A 16,755-nucleotide genomic window follows, 5' to 3' on the forward strand; every position below is an offset into this window, starting at 1 on the left:
CTAGCCAAATAGAAACATTATTATTGTTATTTTTTTATAATTAGTTATGTACCTGGCCTTGTTCCCAAAAGAATGGATGTCAGGGCAGGAGTGTATTTAATAATCAGGAACGTAGAAGATGCACAGGTGACATAAAAGTGGGGTTGACTCCCGCAGTGACGGCGTGTAGAACCTACTGTATCTCAGGTGCTGTTCCCCATCTGACTCGGGAGGGGACATGCCAGTCCTGTCCGTTTATGTAGGTATTAAAACATCAAGTCTTCCTCTTCTCATTCCTATAGAAAATCCTCAATATGTTTCTTAGGAAAAAAGGTCCCATTAAGACATTCTTGCATTGCAGTCACCTGATGCGTTGCTTTTATAATCAGCACACACGTGCTACACCTGTTAGGTCAGGTGTCCCTCGTTTCCCCTTGTAACTGAGAGCAGGTTGGTGGCCCACAGAAGAGGCTGGCGGGCGGCCCAGGTGGATGAAGCCTCTTGCGGCTGCCATACGTGGCCCAGAGTCTGTCTGGCCTTCAGCTTCTTGGGTCCTGAAACTGTGTATTTGTACCCTGAGGGATGACTGGCCCTGGGGACTGAGTCATGCTAGCTGGAGTCACAGATGATGTAGATACTAGAAACTCATTGTATTCATTTTGCAGTAGAGATGGGTCTTTCTAGATGTGTAAGTTTTTTTTCTGTTTTCCTGAGTGGTCTCTTTTCAAAGACACCAATGTAGTTTCTGAGTGTGGGATGGTGGGAAAAATCAAAGAGATGACGAATTGGGCTGTCCCAGCACTGTCTTCTCCAGCTCATAGGCAAGCCTAAACGATCATCCCGCCCCTGGGAAGACACCCCCTCTCTGGCTACCTGCCTATCACTTCCCTTCCAAAATAGCACTCATAGCCCCAACTAGTGTGGCTCAGTGGATTGAGTGTTGAACTGCGAAGCAAAAGGTCGTCTGTTCGATTCCCAGTTTGGGCACAGGCCTGGATTGTGGGCCAGGTCCCCAGTTGGGGGCATGAGAGAGGCAACCACACATAGATGTTTCTCTCCCTTAATTTTCCCCTCCCTTTCCCTCTCTCTAAAAATAAATAAATAAAATCTTTTAAGAAATAGCACTCCCCAAAGTTCCTTGATCTCTGGCCCTCTTTTTCTAGACTCTGTAGAAGGGCCCAGCCCTTTTCCAGATGGCCGGGAGAGAACAAAGCGCTGAGGCTTCCGTCTCCCTTGATGGGTTCTCAACGCTGCTCATTCTAGGCACTCGTGGGCGGTTCCCAGGCTGCAGGGCACAGGCAGCGCATGCCGAGCTTCTCTCTGCCTGTGGCATCGCTTTAACTCCCGGAAGATCCCCCAGGCTCCCTGCTCTCGCCCTGGGTGCTAACAAAGGGTGCCTGAGAACCAGAGCCCATGGCTGTGTCGTGTTTGCTGAGTGCCAGCACCATCCCAAGCACTTTCCCGTGTAACTCATTGAACTCTGTCAGCTCCCTGAGACAGGCCCACTTGTGATCCCTTTTCAGAGATGAGGAAACCGAGGCACAGTGGGGAAAGGGTGGCTTCAGGGCAGCAGAAGCAGATCCCCAAGGCCCAACTCCCAAAAGGGAGTTTTCACCCCAGTTCTATCAGGGGGTCTTATTAGGCCCTCTTTTTTTTTTCCTCGGTCACAGCCTGGCCCATGGCTCAGGGACAGAAAGGGCACTGGCGCTTGCTGGGGTGGGGGTTTGGGGGCTCTGCTGAGGGTCTGTCTCCCCTCCAGTGTTGGCCGACGCCCTGCACGTGGCCGCCACCCCGCCGTCCTCCCCGAGCCAGGGCCTGAGTCTGCGCCTGGGCGAGCCCTTTGAGCTGCGCTGCACGGCCACCACCGAGTCCCCGCTGCACACCCACCTGGCGCTGCTGTGGGAGCTGCGGCACGGCTCCACCCCGCAGAGTGTCCTCGGCCTGACCCACGAGGGCCGGCTGCGCCCGGGCCCCGGCTACGAGCAGCGCTACCACGGCGGAGACGTGCGCCTGGACACCGTGGGCAGCGACGGCTACCGCCTCTCCGTGTCCCGGGCCCTGGCCAGCGACCAGGGCACCTACAGGTGCGTCGTCAGTGAGTGGATCGAAGAGCAGGGCAGCTGGCAAGAAATCCAAGAAAAAGCCGTGGACGTGGCCACCGTGCTGATCCAGCCAACAGGTGAGCTTCTGGAAATTGGATATTTTAGATTTTATCTTATTTTCTGACCAGGGACGGTGTAAGAACTGGGTGGGAGGCCCAGCCCTTTCTGAGATTTCTGCTTCTCTTGTGCGGCCTGGTATTGGGGTGGGGAGGGAGGAGGGTGGTTGGTAGTTGGGGAGGGTAGATTCATTTTGTGCTTTATGCCTGTAGTCTTGCTTTGCAGCCACTGATCATCTAGATTCCTACCCTCTGGGAACCTGCAGGCTACCTGTGATACTAAGACAATGTTTTGATTGAAAGACAAGTCCCTTAAAGTGCCAGGGTGAGGCCTGGCCTGGTGTCCAGAGGTGCTTTGGGGTGGAGCCACCCCACCCAGTTCCCTTGGCTTTATCGTATTTGGCGTTTCCCGAATCTCTGGATCTGCCATTCCCCTCCACTACTGGGGGTGTGTGGCTGACCCCCTTCAACCTCTAGTCTAACTTGACCCTCTAGGCCTGCCTCTCAGGTCCCCTCAGATGCTCTATCCCCTTCCAGGTGAGGAGTTCCCTAGGGCGGGGCCTTTCCTTGTTTCCTCCCTGACAACCCCAGGGAGCTCCCATCCAGCCCTGAGGGGGCCATGCCAGAAGCCCTTTGTCCTGTCAGCTGGAAGCCAGCTCTAAAAACAAAACAGGGAACAAAAACCCCAAAACACAACTTCTAATCCAATTAGAGAAGTAGTTAAGAAAATACAAAATCCATTTTAGAAAACCCATAAAAATGAAAATAAAAAAAAATAAGAAAAACAAGCCGTTACTGATTCCATGTCCCACAGCATCAACAAAGAACCTACCAGATGACCAGCTGTGTCCTGGGCCCTGGGGTCGGAGTTGTTGGGAACATTCCCAGGCTCCACGGCCCCACGGCCCGTGTGGGGACAAAGTGTGAAGAGACTGTCCCAGCCTGATGTGGTTGCTGTGGATGGGTGGGTGGATGTGCTTGGTTTTCTGGGAGTCTGATACCTTCAGATCTCAGAGTTCGTTGCTGCCGTAGCAGCCGCCCCCTGTCTGTGAACTGGGAAGACCTTGGCCAGACTCGCTTCCTGAGCATAAACATAAGCTTGTGGTCATCCTGTCGCTCAGATGGGAAGGAAAGAAGCAAACAGTCCACAGGGGAGTGTTTTTTCTCTGCAGGCGGCACCGTCCTGAGCACTGTGCCCTGCGTTCCCACCACCACTCAGGAGCTGAATTTGGGAAAAGCAGGACTGAGGTTCTTAGTGACCGTGGCTATCATTGAGGTGGGAGGTGTACTTGCTAAGGAGGGGCTGCCCGTCATGGTCAGCCTTGGTCCCACTGGCTGCAGGAATCACTTCCTAGATGGACTCGGGTCACCTTCCTTTTCAGAAGTGACCTGCCTGGAATCTGTCTTAAGAAATCGGCTGTTCAGCTTGCATCAAACGCCTGTTTTAACAGGCAGAAGTGTTAAGATTTGCAGCAGGTTTTCTTGTTATGCAGGAATTTCTGTGGCAAAGGTGTTTTTTTATTTCAAACCAGCCACAGAACCCGTAATACCTCGTTGGAAGACTTGAGCCCTCTGAACGTATTAGGCAGGTACTAGCATTTGGCTCTCACCTGAGCCTGGGCATCGGTAACCTTTTTGTGTCGCAAGCTTATTTGAGAGTCTTCTGAAGCCCACAGACCTTCCTCAGAATTAACATGTTGTAAGGCAAGTACATTCATAGGGTGATAAAGAAAAATAAATGTATTTAGTCGTTATCAAAATATGTTTAGGACAGATTCGTTGTAGAACAATATTATGGTTCATCAGTGCTTTTTTAAATAATAGGATATAGTGGCATGCCTGACAACTACGGGAATTTCTAAGGGACGACGAATGTAAGTGATGTTTTCACGTATCTGCAACAATTGCAGTGTGATGTAAAAACTTCGGGGACTTCTCCTGTGGCAAGATCCCAGGGACAGATACTACTACACTGGTTTGTTGCTTAAGCCTCATAATGAGAGGAGATGCAGTATTTCAGGTAGAGATTAGTAGAAATACAAAGTTTTTTTCTTATCCATCCTGGATTCTCCTTGTGGAGCTCAGGTTAAAACCCCCCACACTAGGGGGCTACTCCTTCTCTTGTCGGCCCTGCACTCTCCGCAGCCAGTCCCCGAGTAGTCTTACTGCCTTGTTGGGTAAACAGCACAAAGCTCCTGAAACCGTGGGACCGTGTTACCCGTGTGTCAGTATTCACCGCCCCCTGCCCCCCACTTATGAGTGGTCTGGTTGATGCAGATTTCAGTGTCTGTTATGGATTCAATTAAGTTTAGTAGGAGAAAGGCTGACCTGACGGTAGGCTTGGCCTGAGGTCCTCTCTTGCATTACAAGGGCTTAGAACTTCTTTTGTTCTTCAGCCTGCTCCTTCCTGTGGAATTCCCACAAGTGACTCCCCCAATCCAAAACATGTGGAAGTGATGGTTAGTGGTGTGACAAGATACTTAGCCGCTTGCTGAGAAAATTACAGAGAGAACTATCCAGTTGAAAGACATTTCTGCCACTGACCCCAAACCTAAGACTCTGTTCAGTCCTTATAGGGACAGTCCACAGCTGTATGTCCACCACTTCTTCACTGACCCGGCTTCCTCCTGAGCCACCTCTACCTCCAGCCGCTGGTGGCCGGCACACAGGGGCTCTGGCAGTCGTCCAGGGTCTCTGACCACAGTCACTGTAGCCATCAGTGGTTCCACCCGCAGCACAGGCTCAGGGCAATGGTTTCCATACTGACTCCTCTCAAAAGACATTCTCAAGTTACTTTTGACCCCTTTAAAAGGGTCAACCTCCAGAGGAGGAAGACTTTGGAGGGTGGGTGGAGGTGAGAAATTAGACTTTCAGGTTCCTTTTTCTAATTACTACGCCCACCTCATTTTCTGTCTTCATCAAGGTGGGTCTTGAACTTGGCCAGAGACACTTGTTTGAAATGTCATCAGGCTTTGGAAACATTCACAAGAAAGCAGTTTACTGCAGGGGCCTGGGCTTTGGGGCTGGTCATCTGTGAGCTGGGCGCCGGCCTCTGTCCCTGGGCCTTCCCCACACAGCAGCCCAGGCTGGGCAGCTCTTGCCGAGAGAGCAGGACGGCGTCCTCTGAGCAGCTGTTCCCACAGCATTACCACGAGCTGACTGTTTTTCTACTCTGATTACAGATGTTTGACTTCTTTTTAAAAGCCCCCTAAATAAAGTAAAAGGTCTTCATGTAAAACGCTGTGCCGGGGGAATGCTGCAGCCAGATCTGCCTCGAGACGGTGGCACCAAGCCCATTGGCGCTTCCTCTAAACATAGTCTACTTTTAGTCGTCCACGCTAATGAGAGGGGGCTGCGGCCTGGATAACCCCAAAATCGTTGTTTTGGTTTGAAACCGTATGCGTCACGCTTGACGTTAGGGTGGTATGTGCAGTGGAGTAAATGATGTTCTACGTACACCACATTTTGAAGAGTTGACTCATGAGGTGTATGGTCTGGTTTCAATTTCTCGGTCCTTCTGTTCAGGATTTTCCCCGTTTTTTACCTCACCTCCTACCCTCCCATCCTCCAACCCCCATACCCAGTCCCCAACTAATGATTCTACCAGTCAGAACTGAACTGTGCTTTCTCTGTAAAATCACCCCCATCTGGGCATGTGCATGGAGAAAGTATGATTTTCTTTATGAAAGTATGGAAGTGATGTTCAGCAGACTTCTCTTCTAACAATAGTACATCAGTTAAAGGCAGAGTTCCTGGAGGCAGGCAGCCTGGATTTGAATTCCAGCTCTGCCGCTTGTTTGTTAGCTGTGTGGCCTTGGGCAAGGTACTTAACTTCTCTGTGCTTCAGTTTCCTTATCAGGAAAATGGAGGTGATAATGATACCTACCTCCTGGGGTTTTTTGTAAATTACTATTTATGAAGCACTCAGAGCAGTGCCTGGCATATAGTAAGTGTATATAAGTTTACGTGAATTAAAAGGAAATGTGGTGTGTTTCATGAATTTATTTAATAAATATCACTCAGGCATTTACAACTGCACAAAGCCTTGTAACGGTAATGCCATAAATAAGAACGGAAAAGGAGATGATCTGGAGGCGGGAGGAAGGGATGGTCATTATCCAGAGCATCAAGATGTATTTGTTTTTAATTTTCAAGTTCTGCGAGTGGCCACGGGCAGGAATGTGTCTGTGGCCGAAGGGAAGGAGCTGGACCTGACCTGCAACATCACAACCGACCGCGTGGATGACGTCCGGCCCGAGGTGACGTGGTACTTCAGCAGGACGCCTGGCAGCACTGTGCCCGGCCCCCGAGTGTTGGCCCGGCTGGATCGAGATTCCCTGGTGCACGGCTCTCCTCATGTCGCTTTGAGTCACGTGGATGCACGCTCCTACCACTTACTAGTTCGAGATGTGAGCAAAGAGAACTCTGGCTACTATTTCTGCCACGTGGCACTCTGGGCACCGGGACACAACAGAAGCTGGCACAAGGTGGCAGAAGCCATGTCTGCCCCAGCTGGCGTGGATGTGACCTGGCTAGGTGAGTGGTTTGGAGGGCGGCTCTCAGCCCCTCTGGCTCAGCCCTTCCTCGGGGCCGTGAGTCGTCAGGGCGCGGTGTGGGGCACATTATTTTGGTGTTCTTGGTGTCAGGATGAGCATACTTCAACCTGGGTGGATCCCCCACTGGGGGTAAAAGCAAAACTGACTGAAATCGAATCTGCCAGGCGAGGGCAGTGCTTGGCTAATGTGGCCTCAGTTGTCTCAATACACTCATTTATGGGGATAGAGTTTCCTTTTGTCATCGAGACTTGCAGGGTCCAGCCCTGCTGAATGGCTCTTTGAAACGCACGGTTGTGCTAGGGTCCGCTGCTGTTCCTCCTTTCCTTTCCTAGACTCCTAGGTGCTCTCTGGCAGGAGCTGCTGCTTCTAAAGCCCAGTGCAGAAAGAGAGAATTCCTGCAGTTAATGGAACACGCTTTTTTCACCGAATGCCCTAGAATCCCCAAATGATTTTATTTGCAGATACCAGTTAAATGGAAAGGGCCTCGTGCTTGCCCAGCTGTCCTGGTGAGCTCTCACCCAGGTGTGATTCTCGCTGGAGGAGCCGAGTGGCTGTCAACTGTTGGTCACCTTGCACTGGTTTATAACGCCTGTCACATAAGTGATGATCGTTGCCATGTCCTTTCTTTTTACATTGCTCTTCCCCACCTCTGATTGTCCGAAATGCGTGCCCTGCAAGACTGACTTTTCCTGGTTTCTGGTGCTGTCTTGTAATTAATGACAAGTGCACCTAGGCAGGAGGACTGGAGGGGTGTGTGCCTTGCTTCCCACCACCTCCGTTATCACAAGGATGGAGACAGGCCTGCCGGCCCAACTCTGCCCTGTCCTGAGTCTGAGCTCTCTGTTGTCCCACGGCTGTTCTGAGCCCTGTTGGAGGCATTTGGCATGGCTCTGATGACTAGGAGTAAAACATCTTTAAAGGCCAGGAAATCATTTCCTCCTGCATCTGATGCTAAACATCCTCCTGCCGTGAACCCCAACTCATACTTGGCTCTTCCTTCTCTCTGCGTTGAACTCTTCTCATGGGCCAGTGGATCTGTTTCTTCCTGATAAGCCTTTATTTGGCAGAGATGCGGAGCCCACAAGTGAGGAGAGAGGGGCCCGGGCGAAGATGAGCGGTGAGAGAGTGAGCAGAGGGTGCATCCAGTTCAGAGGGAAACTAGGCAGAGTGTTCGTCATCCCTGGTAGCAAAGCGCTTCTTTGATGTTGGAAAAGTGAAAGGAACGGGGTTTATCTGGCTTTCGTTCTTCCCGTCTGAACCCCACGCGAGAGACTCGCTCTGAAGTACTGGACTGGAACAATGTTGGCCCAGCCAGAACTCTCCTTAGCAACCTTCAAAATAAAACAGATGTTGTCAGCACCGAGAGATGCTTCATCTCTGGAGCTGAGTTTGTCTCTCCCTGCCGACCCTCCGAGCATCGTGTGGTGCTCTCAGATCCCAGAGCCGCCTCTCCTGCCCCCGCCCCCTCCCCCTCCCCCTCCAACTCAGAATCACAGCTCAAGAGGTTTTTTTAGAAAGTGTGGCCTTCTCTCCACTTTGAGGGCCTCTTTCAAGTACTCACTCGTGCGTTGGTCCAGGCATTGGGGGTGGGGTGTGCGGGGACTGGCAGAGAACTGGAGGGGAGCTCTGGGAGGCAAAGGGCTCTCTTAACTGGAGGGGATTTGTTGGGGTCTGCGTTCTCCACAGTGAGAAGTAACAAAGGGCCTGAACCACAGGAAAAGGTTCGGTGATTATCTTAAGGATCCGGTTGTTTGTTTTTCTGCAACGTGCCGGCACCACTGTTGCACAATTCACCAGTGTGCGTTTCCCTGGCTGGGGCCGAGGTGCACAGGACCCCACACCTTGCCCAGCGCTTCATACGTACTGGGCAGTCAGTCCACGTTGGCTGGCTTGGTAGATAAACCAGCACCAGACATGTGGGCAGTGTTGAAATGGGTGCATAGGAAACCAGGAACTGCAGAGAAAGCAATGGTGTTCGACTCAGACTCTTCAGAGGCAGTTGCACCTGAGGAAACCTACAGGGGGTGAAAGTGGTATAGACCGAGGGCATTCTACTCCTCCCTCCCTCGTAAATCTTCTCCTTCCTGTGCCTATGACTCACCCCCTTACAGCTGCTCCGACGCTTGTCAGGGGGCAAGTCCGGTGTGAGGTCAGCAGCGGCCTTTCTTTCTCCAGACTTCCCAGCGGGACTGTCTGCCCAGAAACCCATGCGCCCGGCCTGACGTGTGGTTCCCTCTAGACACACACCGTGTCCGTGTAGGGGTGTGGGCCACACCATGTGCCGCTGGGGGCCCATCGGAGGTGACTGAGAGGTGCCCCAAAAGGACAGGAAGACATGACCTGCTAAGTGCTCTCTTTAACATAGGCCATCTTATATTGTGTAACTGTGGGATATTGTCCCAAAGAGTTCTTCAGAAAGTTGGTTTCCTCTTCAGGTGTGACACAAAACTCCCAGTTTTGCTAATTGACGTATTAAAAATAATAATGAGCATGTATTGAACACTCGTAGTGTGCCAGGCACTGGGCTAAGGGCTTTAAATGCGTTAAACAGTTAATCCCACAGCAGCCTTGTGAGTGAGGCGCTGCCCTAGCCCCACCTGGAAACCGCTTGTTTGTACTGGGCTAATGATTTTGAGGGTTAGGAATCAGGAAGGACTCAAGGGGCTTTACCTCTGATGCACAGGGGGCAGCCAGGGGGCGGGGCTCGGGCTGGGGAGCCCCTTCCAGACGGCTTTCTAATGCTTATGCTCTCTGTCCCCACACGGTGTCTCATCCTCCAAGCCCTTTCCATGTGGCATGGGCTTCTCAAAGCAGTCTTCTCAGGGCGTCCCCTCCTTACATGGTGGCTGGTTTCCAGGAGGCAGGAAGTGGAAGTGCCCAGCCAGTTAAAAGCTATCCCTAGGACTGACACAGTGTTGCTTCCACTGTTTCCTGTTGGTCAAAGTTATCACAGAGGAGGCTCAAGTTCAAGGAGGTAGAGAGAGACACCCCATCTCTTAATGGGAGAGTAGCGAGGTCCCATCGTACAAGGGCGTGTGGCTGGTAAGTATGGCTGCAGTCATCTTTGGAAAATAGAATCTATAACAGTGGTTAATGCCTGTTTTATTTCAAAAGAGATGTTTAGGACGGCTTAGAATGATGGCCCCAGGGCAAGTCTATTCCAAGGGTTGTCATCTTAAGTGGAGTCTGTCTCAAATATTGTTACCATATGTGGAAACCTTTTTGGCTTTGGGAATCAGCTTCACTCCTGACTCGCAGAGGTGTCCAACCCCTGGCTCCCGGGCCACGTGCGGCCCAGGATGGCTATGAATGTGGCCCAACACAAAACTGTAAACTTACTTGGAACCCTTTTCTTTGCTTATCAGTTTTCGTTAGTGTTTATGTATTTAATGGGAGGCCCAAGACAATTCTTCCTCTTCCAGTGTGGCCCAGAGATGCCCAAAGGTGGGGCACCCCTGGAGAGCATAGAGTCCTAACAGCTGGGCCATTGTTGTCCTCATTTGTCTGGGGTTGGTGCTCTGAGAGGAGGAGGGGTTGAAGCGGATTGGGATCTTCTCACGTGCTGCTGCGTGGACCACACAGAGATCAGGGCAGCGACGTGAGTGACTCTGGTGAGTCCAAGAGCATTCGTAGCAGCTGGGAGGACCACAACGATTTTTTAGAGGATAAGAAAAAAGCCTCTTTTACTTAGGGCTTATGTCCTATTTTTGAAGGGGGAAAATAAGATTTAAGTTGGCTTGCAAAATGAATCTCAGTTCAAAGCAGGAGACATAAAAATAAAATGAAAATCAAAGGATAGTACAAGTTGAACACTGAATTTGCCTCTGAAGTCTTCAAGAGTTAGGCAAAAAGAAACGTGATTATACAGTTCTCCTCCGATGAAGGAAAACCAGTTCAGAGAGACAAACTTTTTCTTGGCACGGAATTTATCATGCGCTTTTTTATTTAAGGGGCATCGGATAACATAATGGACAGTGCTTTCCACTGTCCTTTTACAAAAGGCCCTACGTGATTGTTTAAATGGATGTTTCTTACAGCCACGCTCTGTAAGAGCCGAGGGCATAAATCTTAAGTGTGTGAAGGAGTTTCTGTAAGGAGCTGAGTTACCGTGGAGGACAAGTGCTGCTTTGTGTCGATCCAAGTTAGTATATGACTAAAACCATAGAGGACCTGGAGGAATAGCGAGTTTATCTGCATGGTGCGCCATCTCTCTCTGCTGTCAGATGTCTTAAATGAGCCTTTGGCATGAGCTGGATACTAATCAGTTCGTGGTTGAGCTCTCTGCCCGAAGTACCAGACTTCCGTGGCGTTAATTGGAGAGGCTTCCTCGGGCTTCAGATATAAGAGCAGGAGGAAGCAGAGTTGAGTTCTGCTGTTGGGGCTTAAGAACCTGATTTGCATTCTTCCCCACCAGAGGACCATCCCCTCTTCCAGCCGTGTGCCAGCGAGGAAGGTAATTATTTTTCTTTAAAAAGAGCTGTTAATCTGCTAAGTACTTGGTGGAGACTGCAGAGTTCTGTGGCCTCTACAGGAGACGAGAGTTAGAGCTGCAGACTTGTACGGGCACCTATTATGAATTAGCTGTCTGTCTGGGGCTGCCTCTGAAGGCAGAAGAACACGTGGGTGAGCGTTGGAAACCTGCTTCCCCACCTTCTGGGTGTGCCATCCGGGGTGTGTGGCTGAAGGGTTCTAAGCTTTGGTTCTCTTGGTTTCTGTGTTGCCACCCTTCAAGGCCAGGAGGTTCACGGTATTCGTGCAGACGGAACAATATTCACGGAGCCGCTGGGCCGTCTGGCACGCCTGTATTCACAGGTGGGCGAGCCACACGTGCTGCAGGCTGCGTGTCTGTCTGCACGTCTCACGTCATGGCCCCTGCTCCCCAGCGTGGCATCCATCGTGACCCCTGTCCCCTTGTGTGTCTCTCATCATCATCGCCCCCAGCAGGGAGTCCCTCCCTGTTTTAAGTACTAGGAACAAAGCCAGGAAACTGCCAAACCCTTACGTAACATACTAGTTCTGCGCATGCGAGCTCACTTCATGTTATGGGAACAGTGTATCGGACCCAGTCTCAAGGCTGTGAGAATGCTGGTTATCAGGCCCCTGCAAGGCTATGGGAGCACTGCTCCCCTTAGTTACCCAGACACCTGGGCGAGGCAGCCAGACTGCCTCCACTTACCCTACAGTTTCCTTCGATAATGCATGAAAAAGTGCTAAGCGCAGTGCCTGGTGCTTAAGTGCTCAGTCCATATTCATGGCGGTGGTGATGATTTATTGGTGTTTGCGGGGGGTGGGGAGGGACAATGTGTCACATACTTTCCCCACCAAGGTCTTAACCAAGTAAGATGTAGGGACCTGTCTCAGGGCATGGAGGAACCAGGAATGTGTGTGTTGGGGAAGCACCCCTCCCAAGAAGAGGGGGTTGAGCCGACCACACATCCCCTTTGCTACCTCCACCCCCAAATCTGGTAACTCACTCTCCCTTGTCTGGGAGGAGTGGAGTGAAGATGAACAGAGAAAAACCCCATGAGCGTTAGTTTGGTGGGCGGGGGGGCGTACGAACTGTCCCTTTCCATATCACTTTATTATCTTTATTGCTCTGATGTGGCTAAATCCAAGGACAGCCTCATCATAATGGTTCTGCTGCTGTGGGGTCAAGCCCCCCTCCCAAAGCAAGAGCTCCTCATTTATAGCCTCAGTTGAAATGTTAGAGAACATTCCATTGTTCCATACGAATGTGACAGTGGCAACTCTAACAGTCAGGCTGCTCAGCTGCCTCCGAGGTACCTGCCCCATTCCAGGTAATACCGCCTGTCAGCAGAGACGAGGGCGCACATTCTGTTTCCTGTCGCGCGAGCCTGCAGCCTGCTCCTCTAATGGCTGCGCCAAGTTCACTAGGCTTCACAGGGGAGATCAGAACGTGGCCCTGTTGTACTCGGTTCAGGATTAGTGCCGGCGCTACCTTGTCTCTCGCGTCCTCTGGGATGCAGCAGGCTTGGAGAAAGTGTCAACAACTGGGTGCGGGGCGGGGTTGTGCAGTTTGGTCCCCGCGCCACAGCCTTGCCGGGAATCAATCAATCAATCTCTCTCTCTCTCTCTCTCTCTCTCTCTCTCTCTCTCTCTCTCTCTCTCACACACACACACACACACACACACACACACACACACACACACGGTGCAAGACGGTAGTCTTCGAACTTCACCCCTCTGGGCTTTGGTGTTTGTTTTTGTTTTCCTTTCAGGAAATGCACCTGCAACTAGTATCTGTCGCCTAAGGTTGTTAGAGCATTCAGCGAGAATGTGAGGAAAGTGTGTGGCATGGTCGGAGCCTGGCGCTGGAAAGCCCTCGACAAATGCCTGTGGCTGTCATTGTCACTGCCAGATGGGGATGATGATTCCTTCCTTAGAGAGTTGTGGAGCCGGCGGTGCGGTCGTTGCATACCATAGGCACAGAATATCTGCTCTGACAAATTAGCCAATGATCCCGATAGCTTTTTATTGCTTTAAAACTTGTAGCGAGGGAGTTTCATGACCCCTATGCAAAAACCGTCATCTTTCATTGGAGGGGACATTCGCACTGTTGGAGGCCATGGCTTCCCAGGGGCTGTGTGTGTGAGCAGCGGCCACCCAGGGAAGCGCACAAGGGAGCAGACCCTTGCTTCTCAGAACGTTAGTGACGTCACCCTAGACAGGCCGCAGTGCTCCATGAGAGGGCTTGTGCCCACGTGGCTGCAGTTGGAATAGAATTTACCAGGAAATTCACACAGAAGCGGAAAGAACCACCGGCTTCAATAATTATCAATATCTTGCCAGTCTTATTTCATCTCTCTACCTTCCCCCGTTCCCCCGGGCGCACACACACGCTCTTCCTCTCTCATTTTTTTTCTTCAGGAAGAATGTAAAGCACATCCCAGACTTCGTGTCATTTTACCATGAAACACTTCCGTGTGCATCTTCAACTGATAAGCATTTTTAAAACATAAGCACCATTGCATTCTTAGCTGATTTCTTGATGAGATCAAGAGCGATAATCGGTAATGGAATGCGTCTGCCAAAAATGAGCATCTTTATGCAAAAAGACTAAATTTAGTTCAGTTCAGCAAGTGTGGTCCTATCTTTTCTGTACAAGGCACCGCATGCACAGCACGCACGGGTGAATTAGGCAGGCAGTGCCCGACCCTGTGAAGAAGGTCCGCAAGACACGTAACCAGAGTTCCAGGCTGTGGTCAGATAAGCTTCTTAGAGAGCTGGGAGCCTGGCAGGGGCTGGGGTCTCTGGACGTTTGCTGAATACGAAGCAGAGGTATGCAACAGGCCAGGTGAGTGCAAAAGGAGCGTTTGCTGTTAAGTAGGAGCAGCTACGCAGACGAGGTGTGTGCATGATGGGCCTTGAAGAACAGGCGCAGTCTGCACACAAAACAGTACAGGAAAGGTTCCATCCGTGCACCCCAACAGGAGAGAAACGGGAGCCCGTCTCCACTACTGTCCTGACATAGCGGCGTTGTTTCTTCTCTAGGAGTGAGTACAGGTCTCATTTGACCTACAAGGCTGGTGAGCAGTTCAGATGCCCTTGGAACAGCTGTTAAGTCCCTAAAACCTACCCCTTTATAAGCTCAGAAGCCAAGAATCCACTTGTTTTTGTTGGTCTTTGCATTAGGCCTCGTTTAGGGGGCCTGAGACTCAGTTTCAGCAGAGCAAGGAGACCAAGGGTCAGCGAAGCGTGCTTCCTCTCCTGGAACTGGGTGCATCGCCCCTGTGCTTCCTGTTCTCCGCATCTGGGGAGGTAGGGTTGGAGCAGATCCCTTTGGGGGTGGAGGGTGGAGTAGAATGGGAGGAACTGCTCAGTCATTTATTCAGCTCCTTGCTGAGCAGGTGTCCCAGGGGCTGGGCAGGGGAACCAGCGGGAAAGGAGGCAGAAAACCTGGAAGCAGAGGATGTGACTAAGGGAATGCTGAACAGAGACTCAGAAGGCAGTGGGCCGTGGTGCTGGACAAACGGGCGAGGCTCGCACTGCGGGGGGCCTTGCTTGCCAGGCCAGGTGGATGTTCTTCCTCCTGAGGGGAGAGGAAGAACCACCACAGGAGGTTCGCTGGAGGATGACCCTGGAACCCTGTCGGCCCAAAGGGTGATGGGTTGGGACGTTATTGCCATAGTCCTGGCTGGAGGCAGAAGGCTGGCATGAGGCTGGGGTTCATGTGGTTTTCACTTTTATTCACAAATACAGGGTCTGGCAGAAGTAATGCCTGCTTGGGTGTGGTTGGTACGGTAATAATGTGGGTGTAATAATTTATAGTTATAATTTGAACATTTCGCCTAAAATGTCACACAGTGTGCTTGAGTGTGATACTGTTGTTATATTATAGAATTACATGCTTATGATTTTGTAATAAAAGCGGGAGTTATTCGTGCCGGAACCTGTATTTGTAGAGCACCTACTGTGTGTGAGGCCTGAGGAGGTGGAATGTGTGAGACTTTGGACGTCAGAGTGGAGTCGGAGATGCACACGTTTCAACCGAGCTGCCTGGGAGAGGGAGTGTGGGAGAGTGGTCCCGGGAAGAGCGATTGAAAGTTAGGAGGAGCAGCTGGCTGTTTGTTTGGAGTGGGGATTTAGCTGTGTGTGTATGAATGTGTCTGTGTGTCTGCACGTGTGCACGTGTGTGTAGGCGTGTGAATGTATGTTTGTGTATGGATGTGGTTTGTGCGTATGGCTGTGTGAATGTGTGTGTTTTGGCAGAGGCAGGTGGGGAGCGAAGTGAATTAGGTGGCGAATGTGCTTGGCTTGAACGCCCTGGAGACACCAGGTCGGGAGGCCCAGGACCCGGCTCTGGGTCTGGTCTGGGTCTGGAGCCTGAGGAAGAGTTGGGGCCCCAGCAGGACAGCACCTGGGTTCCAGTCCTGGGGGGCGAGCCTTGGGGTGTGGCTGGGCAGGGTGAGGGGGAAAGGCCAAGAACCGCTTGCTGGTTGGTGCTGGCACTAGTTTGACCACCTTTCCCGCGTGTCCTGCGGTCTGACCACTCATAGACCTGCCTGGTCGCTGCTCTCTGCATCTCTCGTGCCGTCTTTAACAGCCTTTGTTTTCAAAATGCCACTTTGGAAGAAGATGCTCCAGGGGTGCAAGTGAACCATGAAGGGTTGAGGGTTTATTGTGGATCAGTTGGTAATCGTAAGTCCCCACAGGTTGCCTCGTGGTGATTGGGGTTGCACCGGTCAGGTGGGCTGCAGTGGGGACTTGGCAGCGGCACACCAGCCATAGCATTCAGTGCCTCTCGTAGTCATTGTGCCAGTCAGTGGTACTTAGAACGTTCGAAGTTCAGAGGACAGGAAGTATGACTCATTGAGAGAGGTGCTGGGGAGGCGGTGGGAAGGACACAGCCCTGGGTTCAAATGTGCCACTTCTGAGCTGGATGGGCACGCGATCAACCTCTTTAAAGCCCCTCCTCCTCAGGTATGAAAAGGGAATCGTAAATAGCAGTTCAAAAATATATACGTGTGTATATGTGTGTGTGCCCATCCTTCAGATGCACATACATCCCAGGCACCAGTTTGAGCACTATGTGTATATTTTAACTCAATCCTCACAGAAACATCATGAGGTAGTTTTGTTATCCCATTTTTATAGGTGAGAGACCAGAGAAGTGAGGTAACTTCCCCAAAGTTACACAGCAAGCAAATGGCAGAGCCAGGATTTGAACAGTCTGGCCCCAGAGCCCTGGCTCTTCACCACAGTTCTTTACTGCCTCCCAGTTTGTGGCTTAGGTTGACGTGGTAACACACGGGACGGGTCTTCACCTCCTGCGTGGAGTGGAGTTGGGGCCCTGTAAGTGACAGTAGCCGCTGCTGCTTCGGGAGGACTCTTGATGTGGCGGCAGTCTGGGTAGGTTCTCACAGGACCAAGGGGTGCGGTCTTGCTCCGTGCCAGCCAGCTCAAGTCTGTCCTTTCCACACTGAACAGACCTTGTCACCCCCATCTGTGCCCCAGCTGCTCCGCCCGAAGCCGATGTGCTGAGAAAAGGGTCTGGAACCTGGGATGTGCAGCGACTTGGGACTAGATGCCTTGGCTCACACA

General features: G+C 51.5%; 1 protein-coding gene across 1 annotated transcript in view; it reads left to right on the forward strand.

Moving 5' to 3' along the window:
- The window catches only part of PTGFRN (prostaglandin F2 receptor inhibitor), a 71,657-nt gene that overhangs the window by 30,734 nt on the left and 24,168 nt on the right, over window positions 1-16,755 (forward strand). The window contains exons 3-4 of the mRNA XM_053915558.2: window positions 1,739-2,158; window positions 6,293-6,673. Of these exons, the coding sequence (XP_053771533.1) occupies window positions 1,739-2,158; window positions 6,293-6,673 (801 nt within the window). The remainder of the gene's footprint in view (window positions 1-1,738; window positions 2,159-6,292; window positions 6,674-16,755) is intronic.

This window comes from Desmodus rotundus, chromosome 12, assembly GCF_022682495.2.
Source record: "Desmodus rotundus isolate HL8 chromosome 12, HLdesRot8A.1, whole genome shotgun sequence".
In the NCBI taxonomy this organism is placed as follows: Eukaryota; Metazoa; Chordata; class Mammalia; order Chiroptera; family Phyllostomidae; genus Desmodus; species Desmodus rotundus.